General features: G+C 35.2%; 1 protein-coding gene across 3 annotated transcripts in view; it reads right to left on the bottom strand.

The window, feature by feature from the left end:
• Positions 1-1,435: 1,435 nt before the first annotated feature.
• The window catches only part of PNPLA8 (patatin like phospholipase domain containing 8), a 51,281-nt gene continuing 31,986 nt past the window's right edge, over positions 1,436-20,730 (bottom strand). For all 3 annotated transcript variants that reach the window (XM_050785198.1, XM_050785197.1, XM_050785196.1), the window contains 4 exons: positions 19,693-19,750; positions 16,428-16,622; positions 8,769-8,964; positions 1,436-2,255 (listed from right to left, as the gene is read on the bottom strand). In XM_050785198.1, coding sequence (XP_050641155.1) covers positions 1,981-2,255; positions 8,769-8,964; positions 16,428-16,622; positions 19,693-19,750 — 724 coding nt within the window. In that variant the 3' untranslated portion in view covers positions 1,436-1,980. The remainder of the gene's footprint in view (positions 2,256-8,768; positions 8,965-16,427; positions 16,623-19,692; positions 19,751-20,730) is intronic.

Here is a 20,730-nt window from a genome sequence, read left to right as displayed (position 1 = left end):
AAAAAAAAAGAAAAGAAGCCATGGCCAGAGTTCACTTGTGTAATGCATTATTTAAGAAAGAAATAAGTCAAGCACCAATAAGGGAAATAGTTAACTTCAGCTTTAAAACAGATGAACTACATCAGTTTAAGACTAGACTGACCTCATGATGAGGTGCAAACATGTAAATATGCATAAATATTACTTTATCGTGCTTGAAATTTGCTTTATTATGAAGAATTCCCAGAAATATTCTGATTTCCAATTATTTGTATTTTTCTTGCATTTACAAGTTCTTAGCTGCATGTTATTATGTAATATTTGTGGTCTGAAAGGACTATTTTATATTATCTTTAGAAATCATTGGTAGTTTCCTATTTTATACTATATCTAAAGTTGATATAACTCAGATGTTAGAAAATTTTACAGCTAGCTTTCCTCATTTTACAAATGGGATACGCAAAGTCTACAGACATTTGTCTTCCTCAAGGTCACAAACAGAAGGGTTCTTGCAGCAAAAACAGGATTAGCATCCAGACTCTCAACTCCACTCCTTGAAACACATCTCACAGCCTCTGTGAACTGACATTGCAAAGAAGCAGTATGACTATCTGGGCAACCGGGTCTAGCTTTAGTTTATATGTCTAAAACAAGTGGCACTTACCTTTGTTTCATTTTTCTTGAGAAATCTAAATATTCCATGTAAGGATTTATGTGACAAATAGATACAACAAAGATGAATTTGTTTGGCATAAACAATGTTCCATGTAAGTGCATCTTATCAACTTCTGTGAAATCCAGACAGTTCAAAGGAGTTAAAAGAAAGGTAACTTCTTTTTTTTTTTTTGAGACAGAGTCTTGCTCTGTTGCCCAGGCTGGAGTGCACTGCACTATCTCGGCTCACTGCAACCTCCGTCTCTCAGGTTCAAGCCATTCTCCTGCCTTAGCCTCCCGAGTAGCTGGGACTATAGTCGTGCGCCACCATGTCTGGCTAATATTTGTATTTTTATTAGAGATGGGGTTTCACCGTGTTGGCCAGGCTGGTCTTGGACTCCTGACGTCAGGTGATCTGCCTGCCTCGGCCTCCCAAAGTGCTGGGATTACAGGTGTGAGCTGCCATGCCATGCCCTAACTTGTAATTTTTAAGCATACTGCTGCCAGGTGTATTCAAAGGCTAAAGGGGAGCTACATTATGAACAAAAATTAATTTTAAAATGACATTAGCCTTTTAACAGATTATTTAAATAGTTTATTTTTGTTAATGATAGGAATATTTTCTCAGTAAGTTCAAACCATTTTATAACAGGGAAGAATAAGCTAGTGTTAGATCTGGAAAAGTTAATACAGCATTATCTTGAAATTTTAGGGATTAAAAAGTGGTTGACTGGAACTTCACCTTTTTTAACCAATGTTAAAATAAACATATTTGAATAGAAAACTGTATCTGGTTCTTTCATATTTCAAATGTAAAATACTTTAATAGAGAAAATTCCATTTTCTGCATCTATTTAGACGATATTACAATAAAGGCAGTGTGGATTGGAGAACATAGCTAGTGAGATTAGGTAACGTAAATTTAAGAAGAAATTAGCTTTTCCATATGAAATAAAATCAATGATCACATAAATTTAACATGATTATGAGGACTAAAGTAAAAACACAAAGTACAATATAGCTTTCGGTTTCTTGTTCGGCACATATATTAATAAATTTTCAAACATCAAACAATATAACACCAACATCTACTAAAACCAACTAGCACAGTAAGGTTACTAAAGCTTAGTTAATTATTAACATCTTAAAAGTCTAGTTCCCATATGAATTCTGTAACCAAGAATATTCTCTGTACTGTGCAAGCTGGTCAAAGCACCATCTTTTTCAGGATTCTCCAGAATTCGTAAGTATTTCAAAGTTAACTCATGTCGAATCCCACAATTCCTTATTGAATGTGGTGGATCTTCTGAACAGGGCTTCATTTATGAGGCCATATGCATATACTCATCACAATTTTGAAAAGAATGGAAGGCCTTCATACATATCAGTTTTTAATTTTATCCAATCATTAATTTTCTGCAGAGTTGTTTTTTCTTGACTTAATATTTTTGCAACTTTTTTCATTTTTTGTTCATTTCTCTCTATGTATTTCAACCCTTCCAACTGCAGCTGATCCAGCTTTTCATTTCGACTTTCATCTAGAGGTATGTTTTCACACATTACAGGATTGAATCTAAAATAGGTGTCAGGAGGTAACAGGCCATCAAGCATTATATGGACTTCTGTTAAAGCAAAAAAGAAAAGGATAGGGGGAGAAGAAAAGAGGGGATAAAGTGAGCAATGAACTGTTAACTTATCTTTATTTAAAATTATCTTTTTAGGCACATTACAAAGATTCACTAATTTCATTATTCAAACTAACAGTAGAAGTAATCCATAGTAATGGGTAAAACTACAAGATAAAATTCATCTTCCAAAACACATTATTCTGTGAAATTAGTTTACCTGTTCTATTCTCTCTATGCTTTTGGTCATACCGTTCACCACTGCTGAAATGCCCTTTCCAATCTTCCTTTTTTTGTTGTTTTTAATTTTTTGGGATCATCTTCATTGACATATCATTTACATCCAGTGCAATTCACCAATTTTAACTGTACAGTTTGACGAGTTTTGACAAATGTATACACTTGTGTAAGCACAACAATCATGACATAGCCATTTCCATCACTGTAAAATTTCCTTTAAGCCTCTTTATAATTGGTGCCAGCTTTCCCTTTTCTAGAATTTCATACAAACAGAATCACAAGTATCTACCTTCTTTTACATGGCAAAATACTTCTGAGATTCATCCATGTTGTAGCATAAATCAGTAGTTCCTTTCTTTTCATTGCTAAATGGTGTTCCATTGTATAGATACAACACAATTTGTTCTCTGCAGTTCTGGTCTGGCTCTCTTCAGTTTTTAGCTACTAGAAATAACCCTATTATAAACATTTACACATAAGTCTTCATGTGCACATGATTGCATTTCCCTTGGGCAAAAACGCAGGAATAAAATTGCTGGTTCATATGGTAAAGGGTATGCTTATTAAAAAAAAAAAAAAAAAAAAAAAAACCTGCCACACTGTCTTCCGTTTTTGTATTCCAACCGCTAATATATTAGAGTTCTCACTGCTCTACATCTTTGCCCAAAGTTAGTATGTCAAGTCTTAAGTTTTGCATTGCAGAGGTAGTGTTATCTTGTGGTTTAATTTTCATTTCCATAATGACTAATTATGTTGAGAAGGTTTTCATGTACTTATTAGTCATTTGTATATCTTCTTCAATGAAGTGTCTGTTCAAATCTTTTGCCCATTTTTTCACTGAGATCACTGTGTCCTATATATATGACAGTGGTGCAATCATGGCTCACCGCAACCTCCACCTCCTGGGCTCAAGTGATCCTCCTGCCTTGGCCTCCCAAGTAGCTGGGACTACAGGTGTGTGCCACCATGCCCAGATAGTTTTTTATTTTTCTGTAGAGATGGGATCTCACTATATTGACCAGGCTGCTCTCAAACTTCTGGGCTCAACTGATCCACCCAAAGTGCTGGGATTACAGGCGTGAACCACCATACCTGGCCTATATTTTTTATATATACACACGTATATATACATATATACACGTATATGAGAATTCTCTATATATTTTGAATCTGATTATAAATTTATACCTCATGATGGGTCAGATACATGTTTTACCAATATTTTCTCTTAGTGTATGAATTGCCTTTTCATTTCATAAAAAGTATCTTTTAAAGAGCAGAATTTACAATTCAAAGTCTAATTTATCTCTTTCTTTCCTCTCTGGTTCATATTTTCTATGTCATATCTAAAAAATCTTACCTACCCAAGGTCATTAAGGTTTTCTCCAGCATATTGTTCTATAAGTTTTATAGTTTCAGCTCTTAGATTCAGGTTTCCATCTAAGATCAGGAACAGGGTAAGATGTCTAGACTCACGACTTCCAGTCAGCATTGTACTGGAGGGTCCTTTTCAGTGCCGCAAGGCATTAAAAGGAAATGAAGGGCATGTAGATTAAAAAGGAAGAAGTAAAACTCTACAGACAACCTGGTTGCCTATGTTGACAATTTTAAGAAAGCTATAAAAAGCTTCTAGAATAGGTGAGTTCAGCAAGTTTGAAGTTATATAAGGTCAATAGAAAAAAATCAATTGTATTTCTGCATAGTAGCCATGAATGACTGTGATGCATTCCAAGTTACTTCTGTGTATGGTGCAAAGGGATAAAGGTCAACGCTGTGGATATAAGTATCTAATCATCCTGGACCATTTGTTGAAAAGTCTGTCCTTTCCCACTGAGTTACCTTAACACCTCTGTAAAAAGTCTTTTGAGTTTACATGTATAAATCAATTTCTGGACTATTACATACCATTGATTTATATGTCTATATTCAAACACCACAGTTCCTTGCTTAAAGTAGTTTTACAGTCTTTAAATCAGCAGATGTAAGTCCTCCAACTTTTTCTTTTTTCCAAAATTGTGTTAGATATTCTAGGTCAGGGGTCCCCAACCCCTGGGCTGCACAGCAGGGGGTGAGTGGCAGGGCCAGTAAGCAAAGCTTCATCTGTATTTACAGTCACTCCCCATCGCTTGCATTACAGCCTCAGCTCCACCTCCTGTCAGATCAGTGGTGGCATGAGATTCTCATAGGAGTACAAACCCTATTGTGAACTGAGTATGCAAGGGATCTAGGTTGTGTGCTCCTTATGTGAATCTAATGCCTGATGATCTGCCACTGTCTCCCATCACCCCTAGATGAGACCATCTGGTTGCAGGAAAACAAGCTCGGGGCTCCCAATTCTACATTATGGTGAGCTGTATACTTATTTCATTATATATTACAATGTAATACTAGAAATAAAGCATACAATAAATGTAATGTGCTTGAATTATCCCAAAACCATCCCTCCCCTCCCCACCCCGATCCGTGGAAAAACTATCTTCCACGAAACCAGTCCTTGGGACCAAAGAGGTTGGAGACCACTATCCTGGGTCCTTTGCATATCCATATACATTTTACAATCAGCTTGTTAATCTCTATCTCTCAAAAGCCTGCTTGGATTTTGACAGGAATTGTATTGAATCTATAGATCAATTTGTGATGTGATACCTTAACAATACTGAGATTTCCAATTCACAAACACAGTATATCTATTTATTTATTTAGGTCTTTAATTTATCTCAGTAATGTTTGGTAGTTTTCACTGTTCAGATCTTGCACATAGCCCACAAATTTTAGTTTCCTTGACCTCCTTGAACTACAAACTTTGTTTCTCCAACTCTAAGAGACTGCCCTACTTTTCTGGTGCCCCCTCCCTATGCTATAGTATAGAAACTCTTTTCAGGCAGCAAACTGGACATTAACAGTGATGACCTCATTCATTCTCCTTTCAGAGATCACTGTCTTATGTTACCTGTTATCTAATGTCTGAAAACCATTGTTCTGTCTACTTTTCTAGTTGTTTAAGGTGAGAGGAAATATCTGGTCACTAATATTTTATGATGTCCAGAAGAGGAAGTCTTCACTCTCTTTTAAAATCTCCAAATCCTATATATCCTTTAAGACCCACATCAAGTCTACTTTACATCTTATAAGCTGTCTACACCAATCAAGTTTTCTCATTCCTCTTCTTAATTCATAGTCTTAATCACTTACAATCATTTACCATTTATTTAGCAATTCACCACATATTAAACCCTATGAAATTGTTGTTTTTGTAGGCCAAGAGCAATTTAGTATCAGTAAGTATATGTTTCAATATAATTCTTGTTATATCTTTTTCAAAGTTAACTGAGTTTATTAAATTTTTACTCGTTTGTCTCTAACTAGAGTGCAGGTACACTGAGGCAACACTTCATGTTTCTTGAAAATTCTAAATAAGCCCATTACATGGTTTGCAAAAAGTACAGACTTAACTCTTATGAGACTGCCCGACTAAAGTCACTTGTCTCAGCAAATGGCTTATGGTAAGGATATTTTATTGAGCCATCAGGGAAATGTGAATCAAAAACCATAATGAGATCACACCTTACACCTGTTAGGTTGGCTGTTATCAAAAAGACAAGAGATAATAGGTGTTGGCAAGGACGTGGGGAAAAGGAAACCCTTGTAAACTGTTTATGGGAATATAAATTGCTACAGCCACTATGGAAAACAGTATGGAGGTTCCTCAAAAAATTAAAAAGAGAACTACCATATGATCCAGTAATACCACTCCAGGTATATATCTGAAGAAAATGAAATCGTTATCTTGAAGGAATAGCTGCACACCCATGTTCACTGCATTATTCATAATAGCCAAGATATGAAAACAATCTGTGTCCATGGATGAATGGATAAAGAAACGACAGTATATACACACACAAGAATCCTATTCTGCCATAAAAAAGAAGGAAATCCTGCCACTTGCGACAACAGGGATGAACCTGGAAGATATTCTGCTAAGGGGACTAAGCTAGACACAGGAAAACGAGTAGTGCATGGTAACACTTTTATGTGGAATCTAAAATAGTTGAAATAAAAAAAAGAGAGGAGAATGGTGGTTGCCAGACACTGGGGAGTGGGAGAAATGGGGAGATGTTGGTCAAAGGGTACAAATTTTCAGTTATGATTACCTATTAGAGATCTGACGTACAGCATGGTAACTATAGCTAATAACAATGTATTACGTATTGTTTACTTGAAATTTGCTAGGGGAGTAAATCTTAAGTGTTCTTACCAGGCACACACAAAATAGTAACTATGTCAGGTGACAGATAAGGTTATTAGCTGGATTATGGGAATCATTATACAAGGTATACTTATAATAAAACAATTTGTTGTACAACTTAAATATATACAATTTTTATGTCAGTCTGACCTCAATAAAGCTGGGAAAAAAAGAGTATTTCACTGATCTGGCAACAAAATTTCAGATAGTGAAAAATCTAGCATATGAGCTTTTTTTGGGTTTTCATTCAATGAATAAAAGTCCTCAGTGGGGAGTTTAAGATTCTCACTTATGTTAATGACTTGGCCAATAATATGCTGATATGAAAAGAATGAGGTTCAAATACAAGGAGCTGTTAAGTGTTAATTTTTTTTTAATTTAATAAAACGTTTCACCCAATAACTAAAAACAAAATAGTAAAATGAGGAAAGCTAAACCTCAAGGCAAGGCCCGGTGGCCCATGCTAGTAATCCTAGCACTTTGGAAGGCCAAGGCAGGAGGATCACTTAAAGCCAGGAGCTCAAGACCAGCCTGGGCAACAGAGGGAGACCCCATCTCTACAAAAAAAGGTCTAAAAAATTAGCTGGGTGCAGTGGTATGCACCTGTAGTCCCAGCTACTCAGGAGGCTAAGGCGGGAGGACTGTTTGAGCCCAGGAGTTTGAGGCTGCAGTGAGCTATGACTGTCACTGCATTCCAGCCTGGGCAACAAAGTGAGATCCTGTTTCTAAGAAAAACACACACACACACAAACACCTCAAGGCCAAAACCAGAAATTCAACATACGCTCACAGAATGCCTACTATATGCCAGGCACTGGAGTCAACAGCAAACTGGATAAGTCAAAGTAAACTGGATACATTCTTGCCTTGCATTCTTGTGAGACAGAAGGATAAGTAAACAATCAAATATATCATATATAATTATAATGAGATAAATGCTGTAAGAGAAAGAGAAAAAGAAGCAGGCTAAGAAATTAGAGCGAGATGATAAGGAAGATGGAAAAGCAGTCAGGAAAGGTTTCTCTGAGGTCCCTCTGACATTTCAACAGAGACCTGAATGAAATAAGGGTCAAGTGCCTATCTGGGGAAATAGCCTTATAGACAGAGAGTATAGCAACTACAGAGGTCCCTGAGGTAGAAGAGTGCTTAGCAAGTTTGGTGACCAGCAAGAATTAAAGGGTGGTTGGACACACTTTAGAGAAGGTACTTGAAAGAGGGTTTTAAGAAGGAGACAGACATTTTTTTTTTTTTTTTGAGACGGAGTCTTGCTTTGTAGCCCAGGCTGGAGTACAGTGGCGTGATCTTGGCTCACTGCAACCTCTGCCTCCAAGGCTCAAGTGATTCTCCTGCCTCAATCTCCCAAGGAGCTGAGATTACAGGTGCACACCACCATGCCTGACTAATTTTTTGTATTTTTAGTAGAGACGGGGTTTTACCACATTGATCAGGCTGGTCTCGAACTCCTGACTTCAAGTAATCCAACAGCCTCGGCCTCCCAAAGTGCTGGGATTACTGGTGTGAGCCATTGTGCCCAGCCTAATTTGCATTTTAAAAGGATGACTTTGGCCTCTGTATGAAGACTAAACTATAGGGGCAGCAAGAGTAAAAGCAGAGCACATTCTCATTCCAGTTTGCCTTCACAGTATTAAATAATCGAATGCCCTTTACTCTAAATCTTTGCTATCATGTATATGTTTGAACCAATCTGACTCCTTTTGTTGCTTTTCCCTTTCTTAACTGGCTTCAGAGTCTCCAACAAAATGTTGTGCTATCCAGCTTCAGGCACTTCTCCAACAGTAAGTGGGCAAAGGGAGCACTAGCTTTCAAATGGAAAACAGTCTCTGTTCTAGTCACCTAAGAAGAAACAAGCAAGAAAGGAAAACAACAAAATGTTTGCTCCCATATCCTTCCTAAACCCACAATACAGACATATCATATGCCTTTGCAGTTAGGACCAACATATGCACCAAAAAACTGCTAGAATGCTAGAAGTTGAAGTATGTTAAACAGTAAACAAGACTAACCTTCTGTATCTGTAGCACTGTTGATAACATTAGAAAGTTTGGTTTTCAGGCTTGTGTGTGTTACCGTGTTTCTCACATCACTCTCATAACGTCCGGTGCCCAGGGATACTATGCACTCTAACGGGACATCTGGCCAAAGACATTTACACTCATGCATAGCTAAAGCCGAAGGGTTATTCAGAAGCAAACCTCCATCCTGCAAAATACAAGTTAAAAAAAGAAACTCTTAAAACTGACTCACAGGAAAAGCTGAACTATGTAATAAGCTAAATAAATTATTTAAAACTAAGAGGTTCCTTAAAAGTACATTTCTTTATTTATAGACTACAGCTGCAAAAAAATTCATGTGAAGACTCATTGGCCTCATAAAGAAACTTCTTATTAAGTTTTCCTTTCCTATTATGAAAGTTCTTTGAACTTCTTAGTTGCTTTGCATATTTTGCTAAAAAATATTGAAATGAACTGAATTACTTTTCAAAGACACATTATCTTATTTAGTGGTTAATACAGGTTCTACTTAAAGCCTAACAGAAAGAACTGTGGTTCTACCAAACAATTAAAATTAGTTCTTCTCTCACAAGTCAAATATAACCAAATAATTCTAAGTTAGTTGAAATTCTATTAACAATACAATTTCAATGGATCACATTCATTATAACGCAGATACAATGTAAACAACATAGACAAAACTTTATATTTCTAAGTATTTATCAATAATCAAGATTATTTTGAAGAATTCAAAAGGAAACAAAGGTATTAATAAAATATGCGGATAGAGCACTATAAAAATGTACTAGCATAAAAGTAGATAAAATTATGGTCAAACTATAATAAAATATACTGTAGAACCATATGAAAATATATTACATCATCAACATTATATTGTATTTAAAATCTAGAAAAATACGCTGAGCATGGTGGTTCATGCCTGTGATCTCAGCACTTTGGGAGGCCGAGGCAGGAGAATCACTCGAGTCCAGGAGTTCAAGACCAGCCTCAAAATTTCAATTTCAATTTTTTAATTTCATGTATGATGATTTCAGTATAATTGTAAGAAGTCTTCACCTAACCCAGGTCACCAAGTTTTTCTTCTAAAAGTTTCATAGTTTTTGTTTTACATTTAGAACTGTGATCCATTATGAATTATCTTTGTATAAGGTGCGAGGTTTAGGTCACGGTTTCTGGGGTGTGTTTGTGTGTGTGGTGGGGGGTTAGGGGAAAAGAGAGGGAGAGAGAAAGATGACCAATTGTTTCAACACAATTTTTGCTGAAAAGACTATCCTTTCTCCATTGAATTGCTTTTGTATCTTTGTCAAAGATCAAATGGCCATATATGTATGATCTATTTCCGAACTCTCTATTTAATTCCATTTATCTATATATCTATCTTTATGCAAATACCACAGATACAGTAGCCATGACTACTGTACCTCTAGAGTAAGTTTTTAAATTGAGTAGTGTGATTCCTTGAAACTTTTTATTCTTTTAAAATTGTTTAGGCCAGGTGCAGTGGCTCATGCCTGTAATCCTAGTACTTTGGGGAGCCGAGGCAGGCGGATTGCCTGAGCCCAGGAGTTCAAGACCAGCCTGGACAACATAGTGAAACCTTGTCTCTACTAAAAATACAAACAATCAGCTGGGGGTGGTGGTGCGCATCTGTAGTCCCAGCTACTCCGGAGGCTGAGGCAACAGAATAAATTGAACCTGGGAGGTGGAGGTTGCAGTGAGCTGAGATTGTGCCTGGGTGCCAGAGCGAGACTCTGTCTCTAAATAAATAAATAAATAAATAATAAAATTGTTTAAACTATTCTCATTCCTCTGCCCTTCCATATAAATTTTAGAATCTGATTGTATAATTTTTGAAAAGTCCTACTAGAGTTTTGATTGGCATTGCATTATATTTATAGATCACTTCAGGAATAACTCACATCTTTACCATGTAGCATCTTTCAATCATGGTATGCCTTTCCATTTCTTTAGGTCTTCTTTTATTTCTTTCATCTTCTGTTTTCAACATACAGATTCTCTATGTTTTGTTAGATTTATACCTAAGTACTTAATTTTTTGGATCTACTGTAAACTATACTGCTTTTGTTACAATTTTGATTTCCAATTATTCTCTGCTTGTATATAGGAATATAATCAATTCTCCCAAGTAGTTTTCTTTGTGGAAAATCATCTACCCCACCATTAGTGCTCCGGCTTGAAGGTCCCATTAAAAACATCATGTAGGATTTTGCCCTACTAATGAAGTATACTATTGTTACTAAAATTTCTCATGGAATGTGAAGAACACTCCTCATCTTTTCACAAATTTTTGCTCAGTTATTTTAGGGGGAGTGGCAGTATTTTGCAAACCATAGATTATGGTAAGTCTTCATTTATGGCATTACAAAACAACTTTCTCAAAAACCTGTATCTCAAATAATACTCTGGTTGGATCAATAAGCTCACATTAGGAGGCAGCTATCAATATATAGAAATGTTCCTAAATACTAACAACACTTTCCAGAGAAAGTTAACTGGCTCTTTAGTTATAGAATAACCAGCCTGAGGCTAATGGACCTTTATTATGGCAAATGTCATTTATCACCATTTATCACCAATGTGTAGCTTTGTGATACCCTTGAGATAACTGGGATACACAGGGCTGTGTTGACGTTCAGAAAAGCAGTTTGCCACATCTTTTTATTGCTTGCTCTCTTCTCCATTTTAGCATGGGTGGTTTGTTGCCACATTTACTCCAAAAACCTATTCATCCAACTACTCTTCAAGGTCACACATTGAACTTTGTTATCAAAATGAATGGAATCATATAGCATAAGTTTTTTGGGTCTGGTTTCTTTCACTTAGCAGAATGCTTGTGAGATTCATCTATGTCTCTGTGAATGTCAGTAATTCATTCCTTTTTATTGCTGAGTAATATTTCATTATTTGAATATACCATAGTTTATCCATTCACCAGTTGAAAAGAACTAGTTTTAAATTTAGCTATCTTTATACATGTGTTGAAAGTAATAAATTGGATAGGTATTTATATTTGTATTGCTGAACTTTGTAAAAATCTAGATTCCTTCAATGCAGGTGGTAATAATTAAGCTATTTCCTAAAGGCTTTCTCATGTACAAATTTGAATTTAATCCTTTCAACTTTTTCCTTTGTTTTCAATTAACAGATTATTAGAATGATACCTATCCTGTGATAGAGGTAACATTTAAATTCTAATTTGGCAGAAAACATTATTTTTTTACTAAACCATTTAAATCTTAAATTCTATACTTGTTATACCCTGTGTAACTTCTAATCAAGTAGGTATTTTAGATGAAACACATTTTCATTATATAAAAGCCTATATAAGGATGATCAGAAAAGACAAAAAAGGGAAAAGATGAAGAGGCAAACAAATTTTAGCAAGAAACGATAACTGCAAAATCAATCCCAAATCAAAAAACTGGCAGGTTTCCTGTAGTTTCACTAACCATTTTTCAAAGTAAATTTCTGTTCCTTAAACTTTACTCACGTTTTATCAAAACAGTGCAGCAGTTAAGGTTTCTGGGCTCACTCTAATCTAGTGGTGAGGCACACTAACTCTTAAGCTCTGTTTTATAGTTAGCCTCCTCTTTTCAGATGCCTATTCTATCAATACGTCATTGGGCTAATGTTGGGTCTGTGGTAGTTCCTGTAGCCTTTCCATTCATTCAAGTATTCATATTTACAGTTATTTTTTTATAGATGGCATGTGCCAGGCATACTGCTAACTGCCAAAGTAAAATCGACTTGATAAATGACTTGATTGAATAATTTACTTATTATCTCTTAGAGGAACACACAGATTGTGTTTGAATTGCAGTATAATATACATGTGCTTAATAGCCTAAAATTTACAAATACATTTTATTGCTTTTAATGTATATTTAATCACTTCAAATCCAAAGTCAGAACACGTACCAGAAAGTAAGCGTTGGACAACGTCGATATGCCTTTTTATTATCTTATTCTGACTTTCTTAGTTTCTTTTAAAATTTGCTTTTTATTGTGGTAAATTGATATAACACAAAATTGGTCATTTAAATGATTTTTAAGGGTACAATTAAGTGGCATTAATTATATAATGTTTTGTGAACATCACCACTATCTACTTTTTTTTGAGGCAGGGTCTTGCTCTGTTGTCCTGGCTGGATAGCAGTGGCATTCACTGTAACCTTTAACTCCTGGGCTTAAGGTGATCCTCACGCCTCAGCCTCCAGAGCAGCTGGGACTACAGGTGTGGACTACCACATCCTGTTAATATTTTTTTCTTTTTTTGGTAGAGACAGGGTCTCACTATGTTGCAGCAGGCTGGTCTTAAACTCCTGAGCTCAAGCGATCCTCTAGCCTCGACCTCCCAAAGTGCTGGGATTACAGGTGTAAGCCACTGTATCTTGACACTACAATCTATTTCCAAAACATTTTTACCACCCATACTCTGTAACCATTGAGGAATCACTCCCCATTTTCCCTTCCTTATCCCATTTTCTATCCCTAATCAATGACCCAATTTTTATACATCAAGTCAGATGACAACTTCTTTGTTAAGCTGACCCTGACAGAATAAATCACCTCTATAGTACTTCTTAATCCTGTACATATGTTGATGGTTAAATTTTCACCTTATTCTATAACTGGGTTTACATTCTTTTGTCTGAACTATTTGAGGGCAGGATCCAGGAAGCACAAACAATATGCCAACTATGGTTACAAATCTTTATATCCTTCCCAGCTAGCACAGTGCCTGACACTGAGTAAGCACTCACTACATTTCTGTCCATTTATAATGAAAATTATTAACTGTGGTTTGGTATAGGCATAATTTAGCAGGTGTCAGCGAGGTTCTTTCTGCTAAAAACACTCTTTACCTGTAATGTTTAAACAAAAATTTCATAATTTATTTATGTTTATGTATCCTAAGCTCTGAACAAAAACTTTTATGATGTAAATAAAGCCTGGTAGGAATAATATGTATATCAGAATTGGTCATCAAAACCTCTAGTGTAAACTAATTTATTAGATTCTTTCTCCAAAGATTGGAATGAACAATTTAATTCTGAAGGTGGAGATGGAAAGAGAGATGGAATAATTTTGTGTAAAAAGTAGTACTTTCATGTACATATTATGCTACTACTTGGGCAGATGGGGAGAGATTGGGAGCTACTCACAAAGAATTCTTCTCACTTTATAATTTTCTAGGACTTCTAATGAACCTTATAAATTTTGTAATACTCTTCTTCTTATAGTCAAAGGCAAATGAAATCTCCCCATTCACCTACTCATAACTCTTAATTATATCACTACTTTCAATAATTGCTCAAATAGAATATTAATTAACGTCTACTACAATGGATACAAAGTAACTACATTAAAACATACGTCAGATGTGACAGCTAAAAGGGATTTTCAAAATAAGACTGGTAATAATTGAATATAATTATTAAAAGAATTTAGGATGAGAAGGTTGTAGTAAGTACCATACTTTAAACTTAGCAAAACTTCTGAATGGTTAGAAAGAATTAGGACTTCGCTTGAATATTTTCTTTGTTTAAGCAACCAAGATCATTCACACCTTAAAATATTCCCATCAATCTTCTGAGTTGTCATTTGAAGGGAAAAGTACCCCATTTCTTCTTCAAGTCTTGGAAGAGAATATACAGTAAGAAAAATATTTCCTTAAGTAGGTTTCTTGGGCTCCAGATTCCATTTGAATACTTTTATTAATTAAATGTGCCAATGTTTCTGAAGCTTATTTATTTATATGAAAGTACATTTTTTGCCCATGTGGCTATATGCTTTACATAAAAATTTATGTAAATTATAAATAACATTTATTTATTCAAATAACCTTAAGAAGTTATTTTAATCTGTGGCTCAAAATAAGTTGAAGGATTACGGTCATCAATATAAAAATGTCTAAGCATGAACAGAAATATCACTAATCTATCTGAAATGGAAAAGGAACCGCTAAATTACTTTGGTATATATATTCAACAGTACTGAGTTAAACTTTAGAACTACTTTCTCTTAGGTAAAGAATAAAGAGCAAATGAGATAACTTCTTTTGAAATGTGGAAAACACATGATCCCCAAATGTAATTATTTAGTATTTGAGACTTTCACTAATTGGCATAACTGAAAGTTTGTAGCACTATATTAAGGTTATAACTTAGAAATCCTATTGTATTTTACATACACTGTCTAAATTATTTCTCAATTTATGACACAGTACATACGAATAGGGGGAAATCGCTGTTAAAAATAATAAGCCACATATTAAAATAAAAATTTTATTTTGACCATTAAGTCCTGAAATCACTATCAGAATCTCAGCAGCCAGTACTTTCTGCCTGAGGGGGTGGAAGAAAGAGAAGAAAGGCAAGAAGGGGAAGTGCCTTACATAATTCAACAATGACTGATTCTGCAAAGTAAGAAATGGTTTGAACTGACTCCAAAGACAAAGGAATCCTATTTTAATCTCTTAGCTACAAATATTATATTACTTAAAGATTAAAAAGAAAATGGGAATAGCTGACCATAACATTTAAAAAATATATATAAGCTATTGTATCAAAATGAGATAAAATTGATAAAAATGTTTTAGTTATAATATTGACATTTACATTTAAATGATCCATTTGAAAGTTTTGAAGTTTATATTGTTGACATGTTGTTTATATAGATCTATGTATGAGTTTTTGAATGCTACCTGAATATCCCTGTCAACAGTATAAGATTTTTTTCTCAACAGATATCTGACCAAATAAAGAGAGTAGACATACTTTAGGGACTACAGAAAAACATCAAGATTCCTCTCATTCTACTCCTTTAAATGAGACATAATATCAAAAATTAAGCATATATAAAAATACAAGCTTTCAAAGTATCAGCTCTAAAGCTTTATTAGCATTTAGTGTAAGTTATGAATTAAGATTTCCATAAAGAGTTGGAAAAACTTGACAGAGGAAAAGTGTAAATGAGTTTACATAACATAAAAAGAATTTCCAGAAATAATATTCAACTTTACAAATAAAGAGTATAATTACAGACAATATCCTAACCCTGTAACTTAACAGCTGTGATGCTAGTCCAGTTACTTAACTTTTCCTAAGGTGCGAATTCCTTGTTTGTAAAATGGAAATAATTCTACCTCATAAGTAGCAAGGATGGAATGAGATAATGCATGCACAGCACTAAATAAGTGTCTGGCACACAGCTAACTTAATGAGTATTTATTATTATTTTACTGTATCCCTTTCTTCAAACTATGCCCACCCAAACTGTCAAACAGACTGGGTTCTGCATTTTCAGGGAGTGTATATCGGTTTTAATTTTTATCATGTTTGGAAAGCTAATCATACATACTCTCACTTTTCCATCAAAATTATCATAATGGGCTACGAATCACACTATATAACACACAAAAATTTTCCCAAAATGTGTTTGCATGTCAGAGGCTTGTTAAGAAAAACAACAAATAAAAATATTCTAAATTGTTCCTCTTCTGACATATGAAGACACAAAGAAGAAAGTCTCCTAGGTTGATCCTTCTGAAGATCAATGACATTTAATACGTGATGATTCTTTTAATCATGTAAAATTTTAAAAGATAAGACATACAAGTCAACTTACTTGATGAAGATCATTTCCCAATGCATATTCTGCAAAGTAGCCTGGAGCAGCAGATGAGGCTCTAATGGCCTGCCACATTTTATACTGACAGCCTCCCAAATAATGAGAGTTGTTTCCAGGAAAATGACCATAGTTTCTGAACACAAAAGCTTTGGGTGTTATCCCTCTATTTACTATGGTACTTACAGCAGCTACCTAGTAAATAAAAAGGTGAACAATTCCATCGTTAACAGTAATATATTTGGGATCTGTAAAAATTAAATACTATTTAGTAGTATGAATGAACAATCTACAACTCTATCAAATAAATATGTGTAACACAACTATAATGTTGAAAAAAGAGAATCAGATCTTTTAAACAGGCATTTCTTTGTGGGATAATAGATATAAAGGCTGAAGCAATTCTGAGAAATTTATTATAAGAGAATAATAATAAGAGATTTATTTGACCACCATTCAATTTGATTTAAAAAATATTCAAAAAGGCAAACATTTCTAGACTTTTACTTAATAATTGACAAAACAGTAGTAATGAATAAAAACTGCTTAAAGGCTGGGTGCAGTGGCTCACACCAGTAATCCCAGCACTTTGGGAGGCCGAGGAAGGTGGATCACTTTAGGTAAGGAGTTCAAGAGCAGCCTGCCCAAAATGGTGAAACCCCATCTCAACTAAAAAGACAAAATTAGCTGGACATGATGGCGGCGCCTTCCAGCTACTCGGGAGGCTGAGGCAGGAGAATCGCTTGCCCAGGAGGTGGAGGTTGTAGTGAGCTGAGATCGCATCACTGCACTCCAGCCTGGGTGACAGAGTGGGACTCTGTCTCAAAACAAACAAAAAAAAACTGCTTCAAGATAAATACACTATTTTCATAATATCACTTACAAATTAGTCTTTGTTTCTGTGCTCTATGAAAGTATTTTGACTTCAATAAAACTGAAATGTAACACTACACAATCAATGCTTTCAGGTCACAATTATTAAAACCTGGTAGTTGGGTAATGTTTATTAAAAAACTATAATGTCAACCATCTCAGGTCTCAAATTTTATCATTGTTGGTTAAATTGACATGAAATGTGCTGTTTTGTTAATGATCTGTAATACAAACTTAAGAGGCTGACAGGTATTGATGAGGCAAAAGTTAGTGTCCTATGCCAAGTCCTGCCAATTGTTTTGATATTTAATAAACAAAGGTCACATGCCAAATTCCTGTGAGTAATCCAAGTCTGTCTCTAGGCCACTATGGATAGGCATTGGCCATACACTAAAATCCAGAGTCTTTCTATAATTGGAATTAAATATGGCTGGATTAAGAAAACATATGAGTGGCTCTCCATTTATCATGATTATTTACTTCTTAAGATGGCTAAAGTTCTCCATAAATTTTATTCAAAACTGACAACTTCCATGATTTAAACCAAGCAAACAAACAAGGAGCCTTGGAGATACAGGGGAACAAGCAAGAGGCATAGAGTGCACCCTAGTGTCCTCTCCAAAAGAGCTAAGTCATCTCTTCATCACAGCCTCTGAGGCCCTGCGTCTGATCTAATTGGCCTACTGCTCCAGCCTCATCTCACGTGCGGCCCTCGGATTCTGAGGCACTAGTCTTCAAGAACTTTAGTGGAATTCTCTATGACTCTTCCTGCACAGGCCATTCCCTTTGCCAGGAATGCTCCTACTCAATGGCCTTCACACTGACATCTCAAATCTCACTTCCTTAAAGTAGCTGTCCCTCACATCCCTTTAAAAATATGCTTTCAGAAAACTGCTTTTATGCTCCATAGCACTTATGTATTTCAGGGAAACTACGACATGTCATCTTTGTGATTATTTCATTAATACCTTTGCTGCCCTACAGAGCTATAAACCCCATGTCTGCATTTGCCCACAAATGAATCCAAAGTGCCTAGCAGTGGGTGCATAATTAATACTTGCAGAATGAATCAAAGTATGAGTATGCCATAAAGAGCAATAGAAGGAGCTGCACTTGTTTGATTTTTCACGGTTACAGTTTGTTATCTGAGAATAAATACAAGCTGCATGAAATTTCTAGGCACATAAATTCTATTCTTTAAACAAGTAAATTAAACAGAACTCAAGCAATACTCAGATCATCGGGTTTCAAACAAATAAATAAATGAAGAGTCACACTGAGACACATCTAAGTGACATTAAAATTTTACTGGGGATTCAATTTGTATAACAATATAATCTAATATAGTCATGCACTGCATATCAATGTTTTGGTCAATGATGGACCGCATATACAACAGTGGTCCCATAAGACTATAAAGGGGCTTCTATGCTGTATTTTTTACTGTATCTTTTCTATAGATATTTTTTATTTAGATATTTGTATATCTGTAGATACGTAAGTATTCTTACCATTGTGCCACAATTGCCTACAGTATTCAGTATAGTCACCTGCTGTACAGGTTTATAGCCTAGGAGCTATAGGCTACACCATGTAGTCTACATGTGTAATGGGCTATACCATCTAAGCATGTCTAGGTATACTCTATAATACTTGCACAATGACAAAATCACCTAATGACACACTTCTGAGAATGTATTCCCATTAAGTGATGCATGATTGTATTATATGTATCTAAGAGGCATATAAAATTTCTCTTTAAAAATCTAGGGTAAGAAATGTCATAATGTTCCTTAAATCACTAAATTTGATTTTTTAAATTATGATGAAATAATTCTTCCTTATTTTCAGTCTGACTTTCATGTTCTTCCATTTCTGTTATAGTCTTACTGGATTTAGAAAAGGAATAAGGATCATATCCTATCTCTTCATACAATGACTCAATATATAAAAAATTAATTAATCTATAATACCTTAATAAAAGTGCCCTCAGGGCCGGGCACAGTGGCTCATGCCTGTAATCCCAGCACTTCGGGAGGCCGAGGTGGGCAGATTACCTGAGGTTGGGAGTTTGAGACCAGCCTGACCAACATGGAGAAACCCCATCTCTACTAAAAATACAAAAAAATTAGCCAGGTGTGGTGGCACATGCCGGTAATCCCAGCTACTCGGGAGGCTGAGGCAGAAGAATCACTTGAACATGGGAGACGGAGGTTGCGGTGAGCCAAGATTGCGCTATTGCACTCCAGCCAGGCAATAAGAGTGAAATTCCGTCTCAAAAAATAAAAAAAAAAAAATAAAATAAAATAAAATAAAAGGGCCCTCAGGACAAGTGCTTTCACCAGACCTTCAGATGGAACTAGGTGTTATATTTAAGAGACTCTAAGCTTACCTTGGGACATGTGGGGTTTCTTGCTGTTTCAATCATCAGTGCAGATCCCATTCTATCCCTTTATTAAAGGAGAAAAAATAAGTTATATCAAAATGACTTTATCTCCTAACAACCAGGAAACATAGAGTATGCAATTATTGTTTGTCCATGGCTTCGTCAAAGTGCTATGAGGGAAAAAATGTAAGACTCTCCTCTAGGAGGCTTATAATCCCATTAATGCACATGAAACAATATGCAGTTATTTATCAACCTCTGATTCAAACTGCAAGTATCTATAGTTCTGAAGTGGAGCAACCAATAGAGGGACAGTAACTGGAAAAGATGCAGGAAATTAGCTTGAGGAAGACACTGAAAGACTTCAAGGCAACATATTTAAAGCTAGGACGTATACAGATTAAAGGCACAAAGGCAAAAGAAATCTGTTGTTTTCAGGGTCCTGCCAATAGGATAAAGGAGCTGTGTTGAGATAAGACTGCAGAAGTATGCATGGGCTAGTTAGAGTAACCAGGTGAGGACAATGAGACTTGAAGCTTGTTTTAGTTGGTAAGAGCCAATGTCATCAAGAAAACTGCTTTGAAAATCATCAGAGTTGGCATTTGAATTACTATGACATTACAGAAATTGTCCTTGGGCAGCAATTTTTGCAATTCCATAGTAAGAGAATTTTATTTCAATGCAGACTTTTCCAGACTTAAAAATTATGTATTTTCCCTATATTGAATACAAAGGCTATGTATGGTTTCACCAACCTTCCTCATGAGTAAAACCATTTTCTAATGTGTTTTTCAAACAATACTCATGTTTCTCAACTAGAATATTAGTGAATTTCATAAAAAGAATATTTACAAACTGCTTAGTGATCTACCCTTTATAAGCTTTAATAAATATCAATGTACTTTCCAAAATCGACAAGATCTTTTGTCTTCCCCAACCTTATCTATACATTTCTACCACATGAAGATCCATGCATTTTATCTTTTTAAGGTTCTTTGTCTTTTCATAGAATTCTTACTGTAAAATTACATGAGAAATCCCAGA

This window comes from Macaca thibetana, chromosome 3 (genome assembly GCF_024542745.1).
Source record: "Macaca thibetana thibetana isolate TM-01 chromosome 3, ASM2454274v1, whole genome shotgun sequence".
Classification (NCBI taxonomy): domain Eukaryota; kingdom Metazoa; phylum Chordata; class Mammalia; order Primates; family Cercopithecidae; genus Macaca; species Macaca thibetana.
Note: the sequence above shows the minus strand (reverse complement) of the source record. Positions and strands in the feature narration are given on the sequence as shown.